Source organism: Notolepis coatsorum (genome assembly GCF_963971535.1).
Source record: "Notolepis coatsorum genome assembly, chromosome: 10".
Lineage (NCBI taxonomy): Eukaryota > Metazoa > Chordata > Actinopteri > Aulopiformes > Paralepididae > Notolepis > Notolepis coatsorum.
In genome coordinates this window covers 24,554,375-24,579,329 of record NC_140174.1, presented here as the reverse complement: position 1 = coordinate 24,579,329, position 24,955 = coordinate 24,554,375, and the positions used below count along the sequence as shown (strand labels likewise).

General features: G+C 41.2%; 1 protein-coding gene across 1 annotated transcript in view; it reads left to right on the top strand.

Moving 5' to 3' along the window:
* Nucleotides 1-2,782: 2,782 nt before the first annotated feature.
* LOC311235502 (putative protein MSS51 homolog, mitochondrial) overlaps nt 2,783-24,955 on the top strand; it is a gene marked incomplete at both ends in the record, with an annotated part of 36,372 nt that continues 14,199 nt past the window's right edge. Inside the window, 2 exons of the mRNA XM_084322970.1 lie at nt 2,783-2,934; nt 5,668-5,817. Coding sequence (XP_084179096.1) covers nt 2,783-2,934; nt 5,668-5,817 — 302 coding nt within the window. The remainder of the gene's footprint in view (nt 2,935-5,667; nt 5,818-24,955) is intronic.

Sequence of the window (24,955 nt, the reverse complement as noted above, 5' to 3'; positions counted from 1 at the left end):
AAAGCAATGTGGAGCGCTGGGCTCGAACAGGCGAGCCCAGCGTCTCCGCATTCGTGGCGAGCGCCTTGCCCACTACGCCACGTAGCCGCCCCCACTCTGCAAAATATTTATTTTATTTTTATTTTTTAAAGTGCCAGCCCTATTCCAAACCGTTGACTTCCCAGATGGTTCTGTGTAGGATAGGATTCAGGATACCTTTCATCAGCACCACAGCCATCCAGCAGTCTGTTCTCCCCGTTACCGTCTGGCGATGGATGCTCAATGACAATAACACTATGCAACAAACCATCAAATACACTCACAGCACACACATCCACACGCACACACTCACTTTAAATAAACAACTCACTGTACCCACTTTAGACACTTTAACAACACACGTTATATTTATATTTATTGGCAAAGAGATTTGCACTACAACTCATACCTCACTGCACCTTACCCTAAGTTGTACCTCATCCCATTTCTGCATTGTACTTTATATTGTATTGTAACTCAGTTAAAAAAAGAATTTCTACTCTGTATTGTATATTGTATAACATATGTATATTGAACACTTTTGTTTACACTTGTTACGTACTTTTGACTTCTATTTTTTTACTTATCTATTTTATTTGTATCTAGCACACTCTCAGGAGCAGAACAGGAAAAAGCATTTCATATAAAAGTATTCTGTATTTTTGTATGACAACTAATAAAGAAACTTGAAACTTGAACTTGAACTTGAGGACACAGGAGCAGGGCTCCACATCTCACTCTGCATATCTGCTGCAGGGCCCTATTCCCCGTACCTGGTTCAACTAAGTCGATCAAGAGTCCCATTATCCAGATTCAATTAACCCGATGTTTGAAGCCGGGATTTTCCTGTTCCTCGAAGGTGGATTCAGTCTCGTTAACTCGAACCAGACTTGAGACCCAGGATAAGTGCGCGCGGCCACTTCAGTTGAAAAGCCAGCACGTATCGATAGCAGAGATCCTCATTTTCTAACGGCATTGATTGATTAATTGATTTAAAACTTTATTAACAGATTGCAGTACGGCTCAATAGCCTCGCCGACAAGTTAAATGCGTTATCTATAGGCTAATTTTAAGTCCCTCATTACCCCAATCAATCAGATTATATTTCTTTAAACTTGCCTGCTGGCAGTAGGTTTATGGATTGAATAATCAAATGAGATCTTGCTAGCGAAAATAATTAGTTAAACTGTTATACAGAATAAGGATACGGCTCTCTTACCCATTGATTGATGTATGGTGGATCTTTTACTTATCTGCACTGTGGTGTCACGGTTTGTGGTTTTGACTTTCACGCAGACGTCCCGGGTTCGAATCCCACTTCTCCTAGTCTTTTCCTTCTTTTTGCAATGTAGGAATAATTCAATTTGGTGCACGTTGAGAGCTATATAAAGAATGACATCCTCAATGCATGTAGATTTATAATATTTTAACTTAAAACTAGGCTACTTTTGCGTATAATCATTAATATTATATTCCAAAAAATTATATTGGAAACGCGGGGTTTCGAACACCGGTCGCCCGGTTGCCAGGGTTGAGCACTACCGCTGCGCCACTGTGCCAGACGGGATATATTCATTGTTTATCCATTAATGGACGAGAGACCCGTGTTTAGAATATCTTTTCTTTTGAATGAAGTTTTATCTCTTTATTCTCAAATGCATTAATGTGACGTCAATGGCTCATTCAATTTCTCAAATCCGTCAAACAGCGCATCTCATCAGACATTTTAATCCCAGTTACAATATCACACAAAAACCACAATCCACGCATAGACACTTCAATTTTATGCTTGAATGAAACACAATCCGGGCGCTCCGTTAAGCAAATCTACAGCGGAGAATATATGAAACTAATCAGAGCCAAACGGCCGATAGGTTTCATTCATTAAAAATATCCCGCGGGATTCACATTTGCAATGCGCCGTTATTAAAATAACCACATGCAGCGTGTATCGCGACTCCGAGCGCCGTATATGACGTGCATTATTTTATTTAGGACAAAGTAAATCTATAGGCTCAATATGATTTATTATCAGCATTTAGTTCTATTATTATACATTTCAAAAGCCCCCTCTAGGAAAACGAAGCACAGAAACATAATTCAGAATGGTATAATGCAGATCCTAGACTGTGAGAATCATTTCAGGAAGCGAGCTGTCATTTATTTGCGGGGGCGTGGCCATGGTTCATCCGGCTAACTGAAGTTAACCCTGCTCTCGACCAGGCTCAAACTTTCTGATCTGTTGTCATGGTGATTTGGACAATCGAGCGTCGGGGAATGGAAAGGTCCGGCTTAAGTCAGACTAGACTGGAAATTATCCGGCTAACTCAGTTATCCAGGTACGGGGAACGGGGCCCTGGACTGCTGCATACCTAATCTGTTCTATACGCTTGTCACTTTTACTGTTACACACACGTTTATATGTGAGCTTATAGACTATACAATATTTGACCTTGGACATATTGTTGTGAACTTATATACTATTCATTGTAACGGTTGTACTATAGCCAGAACCCAGGTGCAGATACAAACAGGCAGAGACAATGTCGAATCAGAGAAAACCCAAACAGAGGGTATATTTATTAGGAAAAGGGAGAATACGGTAACCAGGTTCTCAGATAGTCCAGGGAGTAGGAGAGTAGCAGGGTAGTCAGACAAGCGGGGGGTCGTAGCCGGGACAGAGAAAAGGGAAACAGAGAAACAACTGGATGTTTCTCTTCTCTTGTGTCTCTTCTCCCTAGTGAAGTGAGTGAGGGCAGACAAAATGGCGGCTCCAGTGCTGCCGCAGTCCTACGCCCCGGGGCGTGACAGCGTCTACTCAGACCAGTCTGGCTTCTACGCACTGGACTCTAACGTCCCGGGTCTCTCCAAGGTCATCCTCAACAAGCTCAACATGAAGGACTACGGAGAATACAGGTACACACACACACACACACACACACACACACACACACACACACACACACACACACACACACACACACACACACACACACACACACACACACACACACACACACACACACACACACACACACACACACACACACACACACACACACACACACACACACACACACACACACACACACACACACACACACACACACACACGACATGGTGCAGATGATGACTGCGAGGTGTTCATTTCTTCAGAGAGCCTGCAGTCTAGCGCCCCTGGGACAGTTTGGGGGTCAGTGCCTTGCTCAAGGGCCATCCCCTAGTTGTCAGCACTCAGCTAGGATTAACCCTCCTGTTTGTGCTGGGGATTGAACCAGCGATCTTTCAGTTTCTGGTCGGCTCTCTTTACAACCTGGCAACCCCAGGTGTTATGGGATGTTAGTGATTGAAGCTAGTAGTGTAGTTGAGGGTAAATGCACTGCAGGTATGTTTTTCAGTGGGTGTGATGACTTGTGTCCACCTTTCAACGCTCTTTTTGACCTTTCAACGCTCTTTTTGACCTTTCAACGCTCTTTTTGACCTTTCTGCGTGGGCTGTAGTTGAGTAGGGGAGGGGTTGCTGCTGCCGCTCACACCTCAGGTCCGGACAGAGAAGTCTGGTGAAATTCACACTATAGAAAGTTACTATATAGCTATAATATACTGTAGGCCTATATCCACCATAATAAAATATGTGTATATATAGCTATATAACAACTTATTATACTATGAATACTTCTCTTCTCTTGACATTACTATATAGATATAATATACAGTATATATATATCTATTATATTATATTATATACATTAGCTATATAACAACTTATTGTATTGGGAATTTCTCCAGACCTTTCTTGGTAAAGCCTGAGGTGTGACAACCCCTCCCCTATCCCCACTCAACTCCAACCCACGCATCAAGGTCAAGGTCAAATATATTTATATAAAAACAACCGCGGCTGACCAAAGTGCTGCACAATAGAAAGTAAAAAAGTACTGTAAATACTATACTATTAATACAACACAAGGTAACAGTACTTCACACATGAAAAGTGAGAAGAGGTGAATCTCTTAAGTCCTAGCCATATTTTCAGAAAGTCTGCCTAAAAGTATGTGCCCAAGTAAATGGAAGATTGCTCCACTTCTACAAGGTCAGTTAGCATGTTCTTGGTATCTAGGGACATCTATGGACCTCAGTGAATGGATTTCCAGTGTCAGAAATATTGTGGCTCTTACTATGCTTGAGTATATTGTGATGAAACAAAGGAAAATATTAATTATAATTTTTCTTTGCATATTTGACGGTGAATAACAAATAAATAAAGGGGAGTTGATTTCCAGCATTTTTTGTAGATACAGTACTGAATTTTGCCATCCAGAAACATGCAATTTGAATTGAATATCAGGCCTATAAATGACCTTATTATGGCCACGTCATACATCTATGGATAGGGCCAAATCTCCTCTTTCCAATGGCAGTGTTAAATCTGGATTTAGTAATTTCCTCGCTTTTTCCGATGCAATGCACAGAGAATTCACATTATTCAGAGAAACTCTTATATTCGAAAAATATATATTAAATCATTGGTAAACAAACGTAGTGCTGAAAATATACACTTTGACTGCTGTTTTGATAGGGTTAGGGGCTTTACTCTTGGCTACATTTGAAAAAGAAACAACATTAATGAATTAATACGGTCTGTATTGAAAACATTATTAACAGATTGCAGAATGGGTACAATACAGTACGGCTCAATACAAACAATTGTTAAGGGGATGCAGACCAGAAAAATACTTTCGTCTTGTTTACATCAGGGTCCCCCATTTTCAATTCATCCAGACATTTATGACATAAAAGATATACAAATATATAGTACTGTTTCAGAGAAAGAGATCATATTTTGGAGGGGGTTGGGTGGGTGGATGGGGGGTGGGGGTTTGGACATTTACCGGGGCCAGTTTAGAATTGCAGCCTCCCGTAGGTGCTCTTTGAGAGCGGTTTTGAAGGTGGGTAGGGATTCACATTATTTTACGGCTGTGGGTAGGGCGTTCCACATTGTTGTGGCATAATTGCTGTGAAGGAAATATTATCATGTCATTATAGATCTGTGTTGAAATACATATTCTATCTCTAATAGCCTTGACTAGTTATGACCAACTAGTAAACTAGTCTGTGACTACAGCAGACACTAGGCTACAGTCTGACTGTCTCTTAACGACGAACCAAGGTTAGGAGCATTTGGCCTCTGGTGTGAAAGACATAACAATAACACCGCCTAGCCAAGGCTTGTTTATTCATTTCTCCCACTAGGGCAGATTTTGTTTACCTTTCTGTCATATCTGGATGTCTAATGTACGTCATTTCAATTATGTATTTAATCTGTGTCTGACCAGACCTCTTGGTCACTCTCTGGTCAGATGCTCGTGTGTCTCTCTATAAACTGATCTCTGTGGAAGCACAGATATTAAACTATGTTCTATGTTTTTATATACAAATGACTCGATCTTAATTTCTACAGTTCACTGTCATGGCTTATTTTAAATACTCCACAACATTGCGAAGCGTGTTTAGTCCCTTGTTTGAGCCGAATCTGGATTGAACATGATTGGTGGAACTCCCTCTGGTGTTGTGGTCGTGGTATTCACTGAGCTTTGGGTCTTCGTGACTTGCGGCACTTTGCGCGTCACTCTGTCCCTCTCTGTGTCACCAGGGCGGCTGTGGAGGGGAAGAAGACGGGGCCTTCCTTCCGCACCTACAAGGAGATGTTCCGGAACATGGAGGAGACCTTCCAGTTCTGCACCGGCTGCAACAAGCTCCCCGACCAGCTCCCAGAGGGACAGACTCTCAAGCGCTGTGTCAAGTGAGAGCAAAGCTAAGCCGTAGAGGTGGTGTGGAGGAATCCCGTTGTTTGTCCTGACAATAGCTTGAATCTGACACCTAGAGAGCCCCCTTCTCTAGCTGGATCCCCTTCTCCACCTCTGTGTTCTCCTGGCTGGCCAGTGGAAACACTGCTCTCATTTACATTGAGTCATTTAGCTGAACACTTTAATCCAAAGCCACTTTCTGTACAACAAGTCAGCAGGAAGGGTACAACTCTGGCTAAGTAACATTGTTTGTCAAACAGTGTTGAACTTGGGTGCTGTAGTCCTTAGTGCATAGTAGTATAGACTATTAGCATAGTAGGTACGGTAGTAATATAGGCAAGGTAGATTCCGATTAGCAAAGTGCATGATAGTAAAAGACAGTACAAAGGTTAGTAGTTTTTTTTTTTCCCGGATATTGATTGAAGAAGTGTGTCTTCACTCTGAGGATTGGTCAGGTTTCGGCTGTCCTTTTTTAGAGGTCAGTGGACAGAGGGTTGAACGCTCCCAAGCACTGGAATACACAAACATCAGGTAGAACGCATACTATAAGTACATTCAATATCAAATACTTCTCAACTTTTATTTAAGTAGAATTTGGAATGGTGGACTTTTACTTTTACCAGAGTAGTTTTGTATCTGGGTATTTCTACTTTTACATAAGTAAAGGAACTGTGTACTTCTTCCACCGCTGGCTAAACCCAAATAGTTCTATTATTTCATTTAATTTAATTTGTATTTGTTCCATTCATGGTAATGCACAGTTCCATAAAAGTATAGTAGTATAATTTCATAATCAAAGCACCTCTCAATTTGTATATGTACTAGGGGCGACAGTGGCTCGGGAGGTAGAGCAGTCGTCTGGTAATCCAGAGGTTCCCGGTTCGTTTCCCGCTCCTCCCGGGTTGAACGCTCCTCCTGTCCTTGAGCAAGACACTTAACCCCTAACTGCTCCCGATGAGCAGGTCGGCACCTTGCCTGGTCGCCTCCGCCGTCGGTGTGTGAATGTGTGAGTTAGTGGGTAAAATGTGAGGAACAAATTGTAAAGCGCTTTGGATAAAAGCTGCTATATAAATGCAGTCCATTTACCATTTAAATAAGTGTCTAAAGTGAATGGTAAAGGTTAGTGTTTAATGAGCGAAAAGGAGCAGGGAGAAGAAAATCTTATTTTGCCTGCCCCTTACTCTAAATAAACATATTGATTTATATCACTTTTAAAAGCACACATCACTGACCAATCCACATCCAGTATACGGTTGACAACAAGAATATTTTGGGAACCGATAACTAGAACATTCTCCCGTCCATTCTGTCATCGTCCCGTTGGCAGAGTTGGAACGGGCGTGTGGATCCGTTTGCCAATAGCTGTCAGATGTGAAGCATTACCACTGCCATGACCTGTTAACGTGCAGCTTGCACTATCAGCTACCGTAAATGATTGGACTCCTGGATGCAGACGGCTCTAACAGAGATGGACGGTGGCCAAGGGCAGATATAGCCAGGCCTCCTGTTTTTAAACCATCTCTCACACATGGTGACCTCTCTCTTCAGCTCAAGAGGATATGTTTAACTCAAAGGGACAAGTATGCAGGTTTGACGCTGTTCTCAATGGCATGGCCCAGGTTTGACGCTGTTCTCACTGGCATGTCCCAGGTTTGACGCTGTTCTCACTGGCATGGCCCAGGTTTGACGCTGTTCTCACTGGCATGTCCCAGGTTTGACGCTGTTCTCACTGGCATGTCTGCACAAACAGTATTTCATTGTAAGGAATGTGGGGAGCAGCCTACACTACATGCTCACAAAGTTGACTTATGACGAGCAGGCATTGTCTTTGTCCCTCTCTGTCTTTCTCCTTCTCTCTCTTTCTCTTTAGTGACATGATAAACCTAGTCTAACATTACCAGTAGAAGCATAAGGTCAAGGTCAAATTTATTTATATAGCACATTTTAAAACCACCGGGGTTGACCAAAGTGCTGCACAATACAAAGTACAAAAGTAAAGTTTCAAGATTTTGTTTCATTTGTCACATACAAGGTACATGTACATTACAATGAAATGCTTGGTTCTGTATGAGCCCCCTGAGATTGTTCTTCATACAGTAAAAAAGAAAGTTTAAATAATAAAGACCAAACACTATACAAAATATACAAAGTACAAAATGCAAAAATGAGGTAGAGATGTAGTGCAATTATTTTAGTAATAAATAGATAAAAGATGGTGTAGTGTTAAAAAGTGTCTAAAGTGGGCGGCCGGGTAGCACAGCGGACTAAGCGTCTGTCTACCACCGCAGAGGCAGTGGGATCGAATCCAACTGCCAGCGGTGCCTCCGGCTTGGTCGGTCGTCCATACTAACACAATTGGTGGTGTCAGTGGGTGGGAAGGCGTGAGGGTGGGTCCTGGTCGTTGTAAACAGCGACTCCTACAGTTCGGTCGGGGCGCCTGCACAGCAAGGGAAGAATCTGGGTGAGGTAGTGTGATCCTTCCACACGTTACACTCTCCCAGTGAGAGTCCGCGCTGCCAGGTGAAAATAAGTGGTTGATTGGCTACACATGTGTCGGAGGAAGCATGTGATAGCCTCCACTCTCCCAGACCGACTGTAGGGGGTAGGTGCGCAACGACCAGGAAGGGGATCGGGAATTGGCATAACGACTAAGCATTGGGATGGGAGAAAAATGGAAAAAGGGAGGGGGGAAATGATTTTAAAAAATTTAAATAAAAAGTGTCTAAAGTGAATGGTAAAGGTTAGTGTTTAAAGTGAGAGTGTGCATGTGGATGTGTGTGCAATTAGTGTAGAATGGATGGGTTAGTGTTGCACAGTGAGCATCCTGATGGCCTGAGGATAGAAGCTCCTTCTGAGTCTCTCTGTACTGGCCAGACTCCGGTAGTGCTCGCCTGACCACAGCAGTGCAAAGAGGCAGTTGTTTGGGTGGCTAGAGTCTTTGAAGTAAATACAATACTAATACAAATACAATTTACAGAAATAGTACTACAAAGAGTACTACACATAGAACAATGCGAATACAGCAGACAAATACGATATAAAATGCACAGTCAAAATAGAAGCACGGCTCTAGCCAGTGAGTAGAGGTGACACACTTTCTCTCTCTCTCTCTCTCTCTCTCTCTCTCTCTCTCTCTCTCTCTCTCTCTCTCTCTCTCTCTCTCTCTCTCTCTCTCTCTCTCTCTCTCTCTCTCTCTCTCTCTCTCTCTCTCTCTCTCTCACACACAGTTGATTCATGGGTCACACACAGTTGGATCAAGTCAAATATTACACTTACTCTGGCTTTATTTGCTTTCTCTCTCTCCCTCTCTCTCTCTCTCTCTCTCACACACACACACACACACACACACACACACACACACACACACACACACACACACACACACACACACACACACACACACACACACACACACACACACACACACACACACACACACACACACACACACACACACACACACACACACACACACACACACACACACACACACACACACACACACACACACACACACACACACACACACACACACACACACACAGTGCACTCTCAGCTGCCTCTCAGAATGTGGAGCAGCAGCAGACAGAGCTGCTGACACCCTGATAACAGTCAACCATCACATTGGGCTTTCCAGACCTCCAGCCTCCAGACAGTATCACTGAGTAAATACTTAATGCCACAAGTAGAAGTAAATACTTAATGCCACAAGTAGAAGTAAATACCTAATGCCACAAGTAGAAGTAAATACCTGATGCCACAAGTAGAAGTAAATACCTGATGCCACAAGTAGAAGTAAATACCTGATGCCACAAGTAGAAGTAAATACCTGATGCCACAAGTAGAAGTAAATACCTGATGCCACAAGTAGAAGTAAATACCTAATGCCACAAGTAGAAGTAAATACCTGATGCCACAAGTAGAAGTAAATACCTGATGCCACAAGTAGAAGTAAATACCTGATGCCACAAGTAGAAGTAAATACCTAATGCCACAAGTAGAAGTAAATACTTAATGCCACAAGTAGAAGTAAATACCTAATGCCACAAGTAGAAGTAAAATAGGAGTAAATACTTAATGCCACAAGTAGAAGTAAAATAGGAGTAAATACTTATGCCACAAGTAGAAGTAACATATAGGAGTAAATACTTAATGCCACAAGTAGAAGTAACATAGGAGTAAATACTTAATGCCACAAGTAGAAGTAACATATAGGAGTAAATACTTAATGCCACAAGTAGAAGTAAAATAGGAGTAAATACTTAATGCCACAAGTAGAAGTAAAATAGGAGTAAATACTTAATGCCACAAGTAGAAGTAACATAGGAGTAAATACTTAATGCCACAAGTAGAAGTAACATAGGAGTAAATACTTAATGCCACAAGTAGAAGTAACATAGGAGTAAATACTTAATGCCACAAGTAGAAGTAACATATAGGAGTAAATACTTAATGCCACAAGTAGAAGTAAAATAGGAGTAAATACTTAATGCCACAAGTAGAAGTAACATAGGAGTAAATACTTAATGCCACAAGTAGAAGTAACATAGGAGTAAATACTTAATGCCACAAGTAGAAGTAACATATAGGAGTAAATACTTAATGCCACAAGTAGAAGTAAAATAGGAGTAAATACTTAATGCCATAAGTAGAAGTAACATAGGAGTAAATATTTAATGCCACAAGTAGAAGTAACATAGGAGTAAATACTTAATGCCATAAGTAGAAGTAACATAGGAGTAAATACTTAATGCCACAAGTAGAAGTAACATGAGTAAATACTTAATGCCACAAGTAGAAGTAACAGGAGTAAATACTTAATGCCACAAGTAGAAGTAAAATAGGAGTAAATACTTAATGCCACAAGTAGAAGTAAAATAGGAGTAAATACTTAATGCCACAAGTAGAAGTAACATGAGTAAATACTTAATGCCACAAGTAGAAGTAACAGGAGTAAATACTTAATGCCACAAGTAGAAGTAACATAGGAGTAAATACTTAATGCCACAAGTAGAAGTAACATAGGAGTAAATACTTAATGCCACAAGTAGAAGTAACATGAGTAAATACTTAATGCCACAAGTAGAAGTAAAATAGGAGTAAATACTTATACCACAAGTAGAAGTAACATATAGGAGTAAATACTTAATGCCACAAGTAGAAGTAACATAGGAGTAAATACTTAATGCCACAAGTAGAAGTAAAATAGGAGTAAATACTTAATGCCACAAGTAGAAGTAAAATAGGAGTAAATACTTATACCACAAGTAGAAGTAACATATAGGAGTAAATACTTATGCCACAAGTAGAAGTAAAATAGGAGTAAATACTTAATGCCACAAGTAGAAGTAAAATAGGAGTAAATACTTAATGCCACAAGTAGAAGTAACAGGAGTAAATACTTATGCCACAAGTAGAAGTAACATAGGAGTAAATACTTAATGCCACAAGTAGAAGTAACAGGAGTAAATACTTATGCCACAAGTAGAAGTAACATAGGAGTAAATACTTAATGCCACAAGTAGAAGTAACATAGGAGTAAATACTTATGCCACAAGTAGAAGTAACATAGGAGTAAATACTTAATGCCACAAGTAGAAGTAACATAGGAGTAAATACTTATGCCACAAGTAGAAGTAACATAGGAGTAAATACTTATGCCACAAGTAGAAGTAACATATAGGAGTAAATACTTATGCCACAAGTAGAAGTAACATAGGAGTAAATACTTAATGCCACAAGTAGAAGTAACAGGAGTAAATACTTATGCCACAAGTAGAAGTAACATAGGAGTAAATACTTAATGCCACAAGTAGAAGTAACATAGGAGTAAATACTTAATGCCACAAGTAGAAGTAACAGGAGTAAATACTTATGCCACAAGTAGAAGTAACATAGGAGTAAATACTTAATGCCACAAGTAGAAGTAACAGGAGTAAATACTTATGCCACAAGTAGAAGTAAAATAGGAGTAAATACTTAATGCCACAAGTAGAAGTAACATAGGAGTAAATACTTATGCCACAAGTAGAAGTAACATAGGAGTAAATACTTATGCCACAAGTAGAAGTAACATATAGGAGTAAATACTTATGCCACAAGTAGAAGTAACATATAGGAGTAAATACTTATGCCACAAGTAGAAGTAACATATAGGAGTAAATACTTATACCACAAGTAGAAGTAACATATAGGAGTAAATACTTATACCACAAGTAGAAGTAACATAGGAGTAAATACTTATGCCACAAGTAGAAGTAACATAGGAGTAAATACTTAATGCCACAAGTAGAAGTAAAATAGGAGTAAATACTTAATGCCACAAGTAGAAGTAAAATAGGAGTAAATACTTAATGCCACAAGTAGAAGTAAAATAGGAGTAAATACTTATGCCACAAGTAGAAGTAACATGAGTAAATACTTAATGCCACAAGTAGAAGTAACAGGAGTAAATACTTAATGCCACAAGTAGAAGTAACATAGGAGTAAATACTTATGCCACAAGTAGAAGTAACATAGGAGTAAATACTTAATGCCACAAGTAGAAGTAACATATAGGAGTAAATACTTATACCACAAGTAGAAGTAACATATAGGAGTAAATACTTATACCACAAGTAGAAGTAACATATAGGAGTAAATACTTAATGCCACAAGTAGAAGTAACATAGGAGTAAATACTTATGCCACAAGTAGAAGTAAAATAGGAGTAAATACTTATGCCACAAGTAGAAGTAACATATAGGAGTAAATACTTATACCACAAGTAGAAGTAACATATAGGAGTAAATACTTATGCCACAAGTAGAAGTAAATACTTAATGCCACAAGTAGAAGTAACATAGGAGTAAATACGTAATGCCACAAGTAGAAGTAACATAGGAGTAAATAATTATGCCACAAGTAGAAGTACATGCTTTATAAAGTGCTTAGAAAAGCGACTCAGTTAGAGGCTGGATAAACTGTAATGAATTACTTTCCCACCTCTGTATAAAAACCCAGAGACACTCCTTCACTACCAAGATCAATTGCTAGTCCTAATCTATGCTCAGTACAGAAAAAACTATCCGATCCAATTAATTATTTTAACTGAACATTATAGACATAGGCCATTGGTTTTGAGTCATTAGGCAAAATGTATTGATATATAACCCATTTTCTCTATTAAAGAAATATGACATGTCACTATTTCTGATGTATTACATGGCGCCCTTGGTATTACATTTTAGTGTCAGGGGGGAAATTCTCTGTATAGTTTATGTCCCTCATTGTAGCAACTGAACTCACTTTGTCCACTTGCAAGTCCCTTGAGGTGGAGGGACAGTCCGAGTGTTCCGTGACAACAATTGGCGCTTTGATAAACGATTCCATGGAAATGTGAACGTCCCCAGGGCTCCAGGTGGCAGGAAGGTGAACTCAAAAGGTGCCAAGGGTGACATACCTCACGTCACCTATACATTACCTCATCACCTAAACCGTGTGACCAGATCAAAAGAGAGTGCAGTGCGCAAGCAATGCACAGCGGCCATTTAATCAGTAAGCATGCCTGGCTTGCATTTGGGTCGTTATCATTGTGTCTTTCAACCAGCTGTCCTCCTCCTAAACAGCAGAGAATCCATTAGACTAATCTAACGTGTTAAGCCACTGAGTGAGAAGGTCACATTTGATGATTTGCTCTTGAGTAACGTAATGTACTATTCTTATGCTGGCACAAGGCAGACATTCTTGGATGCGATACTGAAAGGGCAATGTTGATTTGTCTCATGCGGTTAGGCTGAAACATTGTTTTTTAACATCCTGCATTCATTGTGTTGGTTTGTGTGTGTGTGTGTGTGTGGGGGGGGGGGGGTAGTGGTTGTTGTTGTTTTTAGGTTTGCGTCCATAAGATAAGATAAGATAAGATAAGATTGATCCCCTTGGGGAAATTTTGGCATCATAGCAGCACAGGGGAGGGGAGGCACAGGTATGGGCAGGGTAATAGTAGAAAGACATAAATATAGTATAGGCAATACAATTAGATCTGAAAAAAACAGATAAACAGTGTAAACAATATAATTAACTCTGAATATACAAATATGAGAAAAATAAACAGCGTAAACTAGATTAGATTCTTTAATGACCACCCAGCCAGACTGGTGGGATTTGTTTTCAGTGCATTACATTGCATTGTTCCAACATAGAACATATAACATCACTTACACATACATACTACATGCAGTTAAATACATAGATACATAATTACAAAGACCACAATATCACAGTTTATGTCCATAACAGCAGAGGTAGGGGGGTTGCTACAGGGAGTTCAGTGTCCGTATGGCAGTGGGGAAGAAGCTGTGTATAATTAACTCTGAATATAAAAATTATTTAATGAATGCTAAATTATATTTTATGCACATGTCAACCAACTGTCTATAAATTATGTTGTCTTAATGTCTGTTTTATGCAATTTAAACAAACAGGTGAACACAAATATATTTTTGAAATGTAAAATAACGCACGTCAATTGTCAATATGTTTCCATGATTTTATTAAAACACACAAAAAAACACAATTATTAAAACACAATACTGTGCAGACTCAATTAATTCATATTCGAACTTGCCCCTCGGATCCTCTGACCGCGGGTTCCTCAAACGTTCATTGATCCGATCACGAACTGCATCCCAGTTGCAAACACTATATTGTTTCTGTTTCTATTCTTACCTCCATCTCGAAAGTCATGGAAAAGATTGTCTACAAACAGGTTGAAAAGTAGACCTAGCGGGAAAGAAATCTAATCTACGAATTCCAATCTGGCTTCAGAACATCCCACTCCACTGACACATGCCTTCTCTATTTGAACGACCACATCAAACAAGAGGTGGACGCGGGCAAATACTGCGGCATGGTCATGCTGGACCTACAAAAGGCCTTCGACACTGTCAATCACTCCATTCTGATTGACAAGCTAAAAGCAATTGGTTTTGATAGTTTATCAGTGAGCTGGATGCAATCCTACCTTGAGGGGAGAGAACAGATGGTGGAGGTAAACGGTACTCTATCCCCCCCCCTCACAGTGAGCTGTGGTGTTCCACAAGGAAGCAGACTAGGACCGCTACTGTTCCTAATTTATGCAAATGACATGTCGTCAGCTTGTGACTGCAACTTGTTCTTGTTCGCGGACGACTCAGCCCTGCTGGTCTCTGACAAGAACAAGTTACAGGTTGAAAAAACCCTCAGCTCAGAACTCGGCAGAATCTGCACCTGGCTTGCTGATAACAAACTATCATTACACCTGGGTAAAACAGAGTCCATTCTCTTCGGATCAAATAGCAAACTCTGCAAGACCGACGGCTTCTCAGTTACAGTGGGTGACAATATTGTCACAAGGAAAGATGAAATTACATACCTAGGTTCCATCCTAGAGGCAAATCTTTCCTGTGACAAAATGGCATCCAATGTAATAAAAAAAAGTACCGGATCTCCTCTCTGGTAAACAAGAATACCCTGAAGACTCTGGCAGGAGCACTCATTCAAGGGTACTACGACTATGCTTGCACCTCATGGTACCAAAGCACCCCAAACCCACCTCACCCCTGCCCACTTTAACTACCTAGGATGGCATAGAGTATACGACAGAGTACAGCAACTTGCAATGGGCCTGGTCTACAAGATACACTATACGACTAAGGTACCCATGTACAATACATGTCAAAATACTTCCCAAAGGTCAGTGAATACCACGACCACAACACCAGAGGGAGCTCAACAAATCATGTTAAACCCAGATTCGGCTCAAACAAGGGACTAAACACGTTTCGCAATTATGCCACATCAATGTGGAACACCCTACCCAAAGCTGTAAAGGAATGTGAATCCCTACCCACATTCAAAACCACTCTTAAAGAGCACCTACGGGAGGCTGCAATTCGAGATTCGAGGCCACCGTAAATGTCCAAACCCCCCCACCCCCTCCTAATAGACAGTCTCCTCCCCACCGTATGTATATTCTCTCCCCACCGTATGTATATTTCTCTCCCACCCACCCACCCCCTCCTAATGTACAGTCTCCTCCCCACTGTATGTATATATTCTCTCCCCACTGTATGTATATTTCTCTCCCACCCACCCACCCCCTCCTAATGTACAGTCTCCTCCCCATCATATGTATATATTCTCTGTTAGGATCTATGGGTAACAGTACTGTATATTTGCATATCGTATATGTCACAAATGTAACAGTAGTATATACCTGTATCATGTCATGTATGTCCCTATGCCATAAATGTCATGATGTCATGTATGTTGTGTATGTCATAAATGTCAATATGAATTGAAAATGGGGGACCCTGATGTAACAAGACAAACGTCTTTCTCTGGTCTGCATCCCCTTAACAATTGTGTGTATTGAGCCGTACTGTATTGTACCCATTCTGCAATCTGTTAAATAAAGTTTTCATTCATTCATTCATTCATTCATGCTTTAACTGTATCAACCAACGTCTTTCTGAGGTTTAGAGGTAAAGCAATTTTTCCCTGTCGGTCGTTCCAGTTGACTTTTTGAGACCACTGTTGGTAGGTTGGAAAGTCAATAAGCAACATGAACATTCGCACTGCATAATCATCAGGCCGCGGGTTGCCTTGCACGTTGCGACCACGGTCGTAAGCCTTTTGCTCGTCCTCTGCTGACATACTTTGCAGGTGTATGTCGGGCAAGGCTGGACGCTTTGCTTGTCTCTGTGGTTTAGCCACTGGAGCTGCAGGCGAGGGAGTTCGGAAGGGAGACAGAGCGGTGAAAGACCCAAGCCAAGCATAGTCCATCCTCATCTCTTGACGGTGTGAAAAGCTGCCGATTGAAAGCCTGAGCGGTGACACCGGCTTCAGGCTGTGGAGAGGAGGGTTCGACCAGACTCTGTGTTGCATTACGGCAGTCACAGCGGCATGCTTGGTCCCGTAGCCTGGCCAGCTCTTTCGCCGTGTCATCATTTTGTTTAAGCAGCCTGGCAACATTCTTGTTTATTTTTTGTTCCACCACAGCAGCCACCGTCGACATGACAATTCCATGACAAATCTCAGCAATGTTGGTGTTGCTGCTGTCTCATCCTCATCTCTTGTCTCTGCCGTTTCTGCTGGTGCTCCCACATTGTTAATAACTGCGACCTGCACAGCAAAAAGGGAGGCAAAGATAAGATATTCCTTTATTGATCCCCGCATATGGGCAACAAGGTACGAGATGAGGGTATGTATGCCCTCTCAGTTATATTTGCCTTACAATAAACATAGTTACAATAAGTGATTTTGTATGACATATTTGTAAATCTACTTACAGATTTTTTTTTTTTTTTTTTTTTTTTTACTATACAGTCTTTGGCAGCACAGGATTCTGCACAGCAGGACTTCCCATTCTCTTTCACCCTTGATTTTCCTTTACTGGAGTTGCCATTAAACCTGTGCGATCAACAGTAGCGATAGACTTTTATCGTCACTTACTTACGTCCTCATATGATGTCCTTCCCCTAGACTCGGTTTGGAGGAAGGATATCCCAAACTTGGAAGTAGATTTTGATTGGGATGCAGTCTGGGCAAACGTTCGGCTATCATCACGCAACCCGGATCACCAACAGATTCATCTTAATTTTGTTCATAGGACTTACCTGACTCCTAGACGTTTGCACCTAATGGGGCTCAGACAAGACCCTCGATGCTCCTTGTGTTTAAACGGTGCGTTTGGTACATTTATGCATATGTATTGGGAATGCCCTCCTGTTAAGATATTCTGGGAAAAAGTAACCACTCAATTATCAGAATTTTTATCTCTGACCATACCTACACTGCCTTCTGTATTGTTGTTGAATGATGTTTCTCAGTTATCAACCTCTGTACATGTAAAGAGACAAATTTTGTCCGGTCTTACGGCTGCCAAAAAGTTGATAGCGTCACGCTGGATTCAACCGGATAAAATGTGCCCGAAGGTATGGGTTCTTACCTTATCTCGATGTGATTTATCTAGAGATATCTACTGCACGAATGTTAGGTGTTAATGAAGCCAGCATAGCAATCTGGTTAGCTGTGGTGGAGAAGATAAAGGGAAGCATATGAACTTGTAATTTCTGATGTTAAATGGAATAGTGGATGTATAGTCCAAGTGGGGGTCCTGAGGGGGGGGGGGGTGGAGGGGGGGGGGGGGGGGGGGGGAAGGAAAGAGCGAGGAAGAGCGAGCAAGAGCATGTATTGTATTGTATTATATTTATTATTTTTATGTCTTTTAATCTACATTTATTTTGATTTAATTACTGGACTGTCATTATTGTTATTTTTATTTCTGTCATTGTCCTGTGATTTATCATTGATTTTTACTGTTACTGTATTGTTTGTCTAGTTTTATGTTAAAAAAGGGAAAATAAAAAACATTTGTTTGTCTATATAAAGACCATCAACACAGAATAACACTGTCCTTCATCATAGCTGTCTAAATCAATCCTCTATCTATATAAAGACCATCAACAGAGAATAACACTGTCCTTCAGCATATCTCACTAAATCAATCCTCTATCTATATAAAGACCATCAACAGAGAAGAACACTGTCCTTCAGCATATCTCACTAAATCAAACCTCTAGTCTATATAAAGACCATCAACAGAGAATAACACTGTCCTTCAGCATATCTCACTAAATCAATCCTCTATCTATATAAAGACCATCAACACAGAATAACACTGTCCTTCATCATAGCTGTCTAAATCAATCCTCTATATAAAGACCATCAACACAGAATAACACTGTCCTTCAGCATATCTCACTAAATCAAGCCTCTATATAAAGACCATCAACACAGAATAACACTGTCCTTCATCATAGCTGTCTAAATCAAGCCTCTATATAAAGACCATCAACACAGAATAACACTGTTTTTCAACATACTGTAGCTGTCTAAATCAAACCTCTATATAAAAACCATCAACACAGAATAACACTGTCCTTCAATCCTTCATTCATAATAAAGTGTATCAGGCTAAATCCAAACTTTGATTTGATTACAATCCTGATTATGCCATTTGAATAGCTATTTCTAATGCTTGCTGCACATTCAGTTTTAAACTTTTAAATGACAATGACGGCTAATTGCTTTGAAATGCAGCAATTTACAGTACTGTATCATTCGGTTTCGCGCATTTACGAACTAGCTTGTTGACTGACTGTACTGTATTGCATTTCAATTCAGCATTCCTGGGGGGGGGGTCTGTTTAATGTTTTTCCCAGTCTCCCTGGTTAGTCCCTCCCCTATATAAAGTGTTATAGTGTATCATCTTAAACTTTCCAATGGTCTGTTGTCAAGGTTGAAAATGACTAAAATCAACAGACAGCATTTGAGAGATGTGCGGCAGCTACGATCTCAAGGCATGTCTACATGACGGATCCAGCAACATTTTGCATCATACAAGAGGAAATATGTCAGGGTTCAACAATCTTAGTAAAATGTAATGAAAATGAATGAATGAATGAATGAATGAATGAATGAATGAATGAATGAATGAATGAATGAATGAATGAATGAATGAATGAATGAATGAATGAAAACTGTATTGCCAGATTGCAGAATGGGTACAGTACAGTACAGCTCAATACATACAATTCTTAAGGGGATGCAGACCAGAGAAAGACTTTCGTCTTGTTTACATCAGGGTCCCCCATTTTCAATTCATCATAACATATATGACACACATGACATACAGATAGACAGTACTGCTACATCTATACATTTATGACATACCAGATTTGCAAATACAGTACTGTTTGTGATACAAAAAGTGTCCAGAAAAGAGTGTATATACATTTGACGTACAGCTCAATACATAAAATTCTTAAGGGGATGCAGACCAGAGAAAGACTTTCGTCTTGTTTACATCAGGGTCCCCCATTTTCAATTCATAGTGACATTTATGACATACACAACATACATGACATCATGACATTTATGGCATAGGGACATACATGACATATACAGGTATATATAAAAACAACAACAACATAAAACACAACACAAGTTGGAGCATAGTCTTGAACGTTTTATTAGAATAGTATTTATTGTCTTTCAATGCATAATCCAGACATAACTAGCATTGATTGATTGATTGATTGATTGATTGATTGATTGATTGATTGAAAACTTTACAATACAGTACGGCGCAACACACAATTGTTAAGGGGATGCAGACCAGAGAAAGACTTTCGTCTTGTTTACATCAGGGTCCCCCATTTTCAATTCATCATAACATTTATGACATACACGACATACAGATGATATACAGTACTTTGATTGATTGATTGATTGATTGATTGAAAACTTTATTAACACATTGCAGAATGGGTACAGTACAGTACAGCTCAATACATAAAATTCTTAGGGGGATGCAGACCAGAGAAAGACTTTCGTCTTGTTTACATCAGGGTCCCCCATTTTCAATTCATCATAACATATATGACACACATGACATACAGATAGACAGTACTGCTACATCTATACATTTATGACATACCAGATTTGCAAATACAGTACTGTTTGTGATACAAAAAGTGTCCAGAAAAGAGTGTATATACATTTGACGTAGAAACTGTACATTGGAGGAAGTTGGGTAGGTGGGGTGGGGTTGGGGGAACTGTACATTGGAGGTGGGTGGGGACGACGACACTGTACACTGTACATTGTAATACTGACAAAGCCATACTTGGTAATTTACTGTACAACTGGGTTAGGACATTTGTGGGGGCCAGTTTCGAATTGCAGTCTCCCGTAGGTGTTCTTTGAGAGTGTTTTGTGTTTTTGAAAGTGGGTAGGGATTCACATTCTTTTACAGCTGTGGGTAGGGCGTTCCACATTGTTGTGGCATAATTGCTATAGCGCCAATCTGAGAAAGGTATTGCCTGATTTCTACCAGCATGTGACTTGCAACACCAGAGGCGGTAACATCCTAGATCACTGTTACACGCAATTTAAAGGTGGCTACAAGGCTCATTCTGATAGTGGCTTTGGCAAGTCAGATCACGCATCCATTTTCCTTACACCCAAGTACAGACAAAGAATTAAAAGTACTCCCGTAGTCTCGCGAGAGGTGCAGAAATGGGATGTGACGTCAGAGGATACACTAGTGTCAGTGTTTCACAACACAGACTGGATTGTATTCCGCGACACAGATAACATTAATGCCTACACGGAGACAGTGCTGGACTATGTCTGTACTAGGGTGAAAGAAACAATCCCCACTACCAAAATGAAAGTTTACCCAAATCAAAAACCCTGGGTAGACAAATCCGTCCGTGAAGCTCTGAGAGAGCGCACCAAAGCATACAATGACGGCCTAGTGGCAGGCAACATGAACGACCACAAGGTGGCGCAACACAACGTAAGGAGGACAGTGACAGAGGCCAAACGACGCTACAGGGATAAAATTGAACTCCAGTTTGAACAAGCTGACTCTAGAGCTATGTGGCAGGGGCTCAAAACGATGACAGACTACAAAGGCGCCTCCCTCAAACTGAACAGTGACATCTCCTTAGCAAACAACCTCAATACCTTCTATGCGAGGTTTGATGCTGGTAATAACAACACCAGCTCACAAGCCTCGGCAATGGGGGGGGGGGGGGTCGGCTGCTGATGGAGGCGCAGTGTTCAGGGTAACAGAGCATGAGGTGAGGCGGACCTTTAAAAAAGTGAATATCAGGAAGGCAGCAGGTCCGGACGGCATCCCCGGCCGCGTCCTAAAAGTCTGTGCCGACCAACTGGCCCCAGTATTCACTGACATATTTAACCTGTCCTTAGAACAGGCTGTCATCCCCACCTGCCTGAAGAAGTCCACTATTATCCCTGTACCCAAAAAATCCAAGCCTGCTTGCCTCAACGACTACCGCCCTGTAGCTCTCACCTCCATAGCCATGAAGTGCTTTGAGAAGCTAGTAAAGGGCTACATCTGCTCCTCCCTCCCCATCAACATGGACCCCCTGCAATTTGCATACCGCCCCAACAGGTCCACGGAGGACGCCATATCCCATGTGCTGCACACAGCAGCATCACACCTGGACAAGAGGCAGGGGAACTATGTGAGAATGCTATTCATCGACTACAGCTCGGCATTCAATACCATAGTCCCCTCCATACTCATAGCCAAGCTCAGGGACCTGGGCTTGGGCTATGACCTCTGCCAGTGGGTCTTGGACTTCCTGACTGGCAGACCCCAGGTGGTGAGAGCAGGCAACTGCACCTCCTCATCCATCACCCTCAACATAGGGGCCCCCCAGGGCTGTGTTCTGAGTCCCCTCCTCTACTCCCTGTACACACACGACTGTGTGGCTCAGCGGAGTAGCAATACAATCGTCAAATTTGCTGACGACACAGTGGTGGTGGGCCTGATCTCTGCCAACGACGAGAGGGCCTACCTGGAAGAGGTCAAGGTCCTGGCGGGATGGTGCCAGGAAAACAGCCTCTCCCTGAACGTCAGCAAAACAAAGGAGATGATTGTGGACTTCAGGAGGTCGGGGGTCAAGGACTACAGCCCCCTCAGCATCGACGGGGCACCGGTTGAGAGAGTCAACAGCTTCAAGTACCTCGGAGCCCACATATCCGAGGACTTGAAATGGACCATACACATTAACAGTGTGGTGAAGAAGGCACGACAACGCCTCTACTTCCTCAGGCGCCTAAGGAAGTTCCAAGTCAGCCAGAAGATCCTTAAGAACTTCTACTCATGTACAATAGAGAGCATCTTGACCGGCAACATCACCTCCTGGTTTGGGAATAGCACTGCAAAAGACCAAAGCAGACTACAAAGAGTGACACGTTCAGCCGAACGCACAATCGGAGGGGGGCTCCCCACCCTCCAGAACATTTACTACAAGCGTTGCAAGGGGAAGGCTAAGAGAATTATTAAGGACTCGAGCCACCCGAACAACTGCCTCTTTGAACTGCTGCCGTCAGGCAAGCGATACAGGAGTCTCAAGGCGAGCACAGAAAGACTCAGAAGTAGCTTCTATCCCCAGGCCATCAGGCTGCTAAACGAACAATGATTGAACACTACACAACAACAACCACCAAACACACATAGCACACACATCCACACGCACACACTCACTTTAAACAAACACACTGCAGCACCCACTACACACACTTTATAGCACACACCCACTTTAAACAAACACACTGTAGCACCCACTCCCCACACTTTATATTTATGGATGAAGGATTGCACTACAACTCGTACACCTTACTGTAAATTGTACCTAAAATTGCACCTCATCCCATTTCTGCTTTGCACTAGATAGTACTGTACATTAGTACACTGCATAGTTGTGTATTGTATATTATATGGTAACTCAGAACATTGTACATATGTCTATACCGAACAACTGTGACCTCATTTTCTTCTTCTAAATTCATGCTATATTATGTTATTATGTTATTTGATACTATCTTGTCTAGCACAGTCTCTGGAGCGTAACAGTAAGAAGCATTTTGTATGAAAGTATTCTGTACTTCTGTATGACAACTATTAAAGAACTTGAACTTGAACTTGAACTTAGTCCCTTGTTTTAGCCGAATCTGGGTTGAACATGATTTGTGGAACTCCCTCTGATGTTGTGGTCATGGTATTCACTGACCTTTGGGAAGTATTTCGACGGGTACATGGGTATCTTAGTGGTGTAGTGTATCTTGTAGACCAGGCCCATTGCAAGTTGCTGTACTCTGTTGTCTACTCTAAGCCATCCTAGGTTGTCAAAATGGGCAGGGGTGAGGTGGGTTTTAGGAGTAAGGCCAAGCAGTAGTCTGACCAGTTTGTTTTGTGATGTTTGTAATCTTGTTTTTAGTGCCTTTGAGGTGCTTTGATACCATGAGGTCATGGTATTCAAGTTCAAGTTTCTTTATTAGTTGCCATACAGAAATACAGGATACTTTTGTATGAAATGCTTCTTTCTGTTTTGCTCCTGAGAGTGTGCTAGGTAAAAATAGATAATTATAAAAAGTATAATAAGTATAAAATAGAAAGTCAAGTACTTAAACAAGTGTAAACAAGACAACAATTTTCAATATACATATGTACAATATACAATGCAGAGTAGTTACAATACAATATAAATGGGATGAGGTAAATGGGATGAGGTAGCTTGTGGTGCAATACACAATGCAGAGTGGTTACAGTACAATATAAATGGGATGAGGTAAATGGGATGAGGTAGCTTGTGGTGCCACCTTGTGGTGGTAAGGTAAGGTGCAAGGCGTGGCTATGTGCAATGAGTTGCCAATAATATATAAATATAAAGTGTGTTAGTGTCTAAAGTGTGTAAAGTGGGTGCTACAGTGAGTTGTCCATTTAAAGTGGGTGTGTACGTGTGGGTGTGTGCTGTGAGTGTGTTTGATGGTTTGTTACATAGTGTTAATTGTCATTGAGCATCCTGATGGCCTGGGGATAGAAGCTCTTTCTGAGTCTCTCTGTGCTTGCCATGAGACTCCGGTATCGCTTGCCTGACCGCAGCAGTTCAAAGAGGCAGTTGTTTTTGTGTGGCTAGAGTCTTTTATTATTTTCTTGGCCTTATTCTTACAACGCTTATTGTAAATGTCTTGGAGAGTGGGAAGCCCACCTCCAATTGTGCGTTCGGCTGAACGGGCCACTCTTTGCAGTCTGCTACGGTCAGTTCTATTCCCAAACCAGGAGGTGATATTGCCAGTCAGGATGCTCTCTATTGTGCATGAGTAGAAGTTCTTAAGGATCTTCTGACTCACGTTAAACTTCCTTAGGCGCCTAAGGAAGTAGAGGCGTTGTTGTGCTTTCTTGACTACACTGTCAATGTGTGTGGTCCATGTCAAGTCCTCGGATATGTGGACTCCAAGGTACTTAAAACTGTTCACTCTCTCGACCGGTCCCCCGTCGATGCTGAGGTGCAAGCATAGTCGTAGTACCCTTGAATGAGTGCTCCTGTTAGAGTCTTCAGGGTATTCTTGTTTACCAGAGAGGAGATCCGTGAATCCTACTATAAGCGTTGCAGTTTCTTGCCTGGACCCACTATTATTCTCAAATCAAATCTATATCATAGGTATATGTTTCATCATGAATGCATGAAAGGGGGGGGGGGGGCATACGTTGTGGAGTAACGTTACAGACAC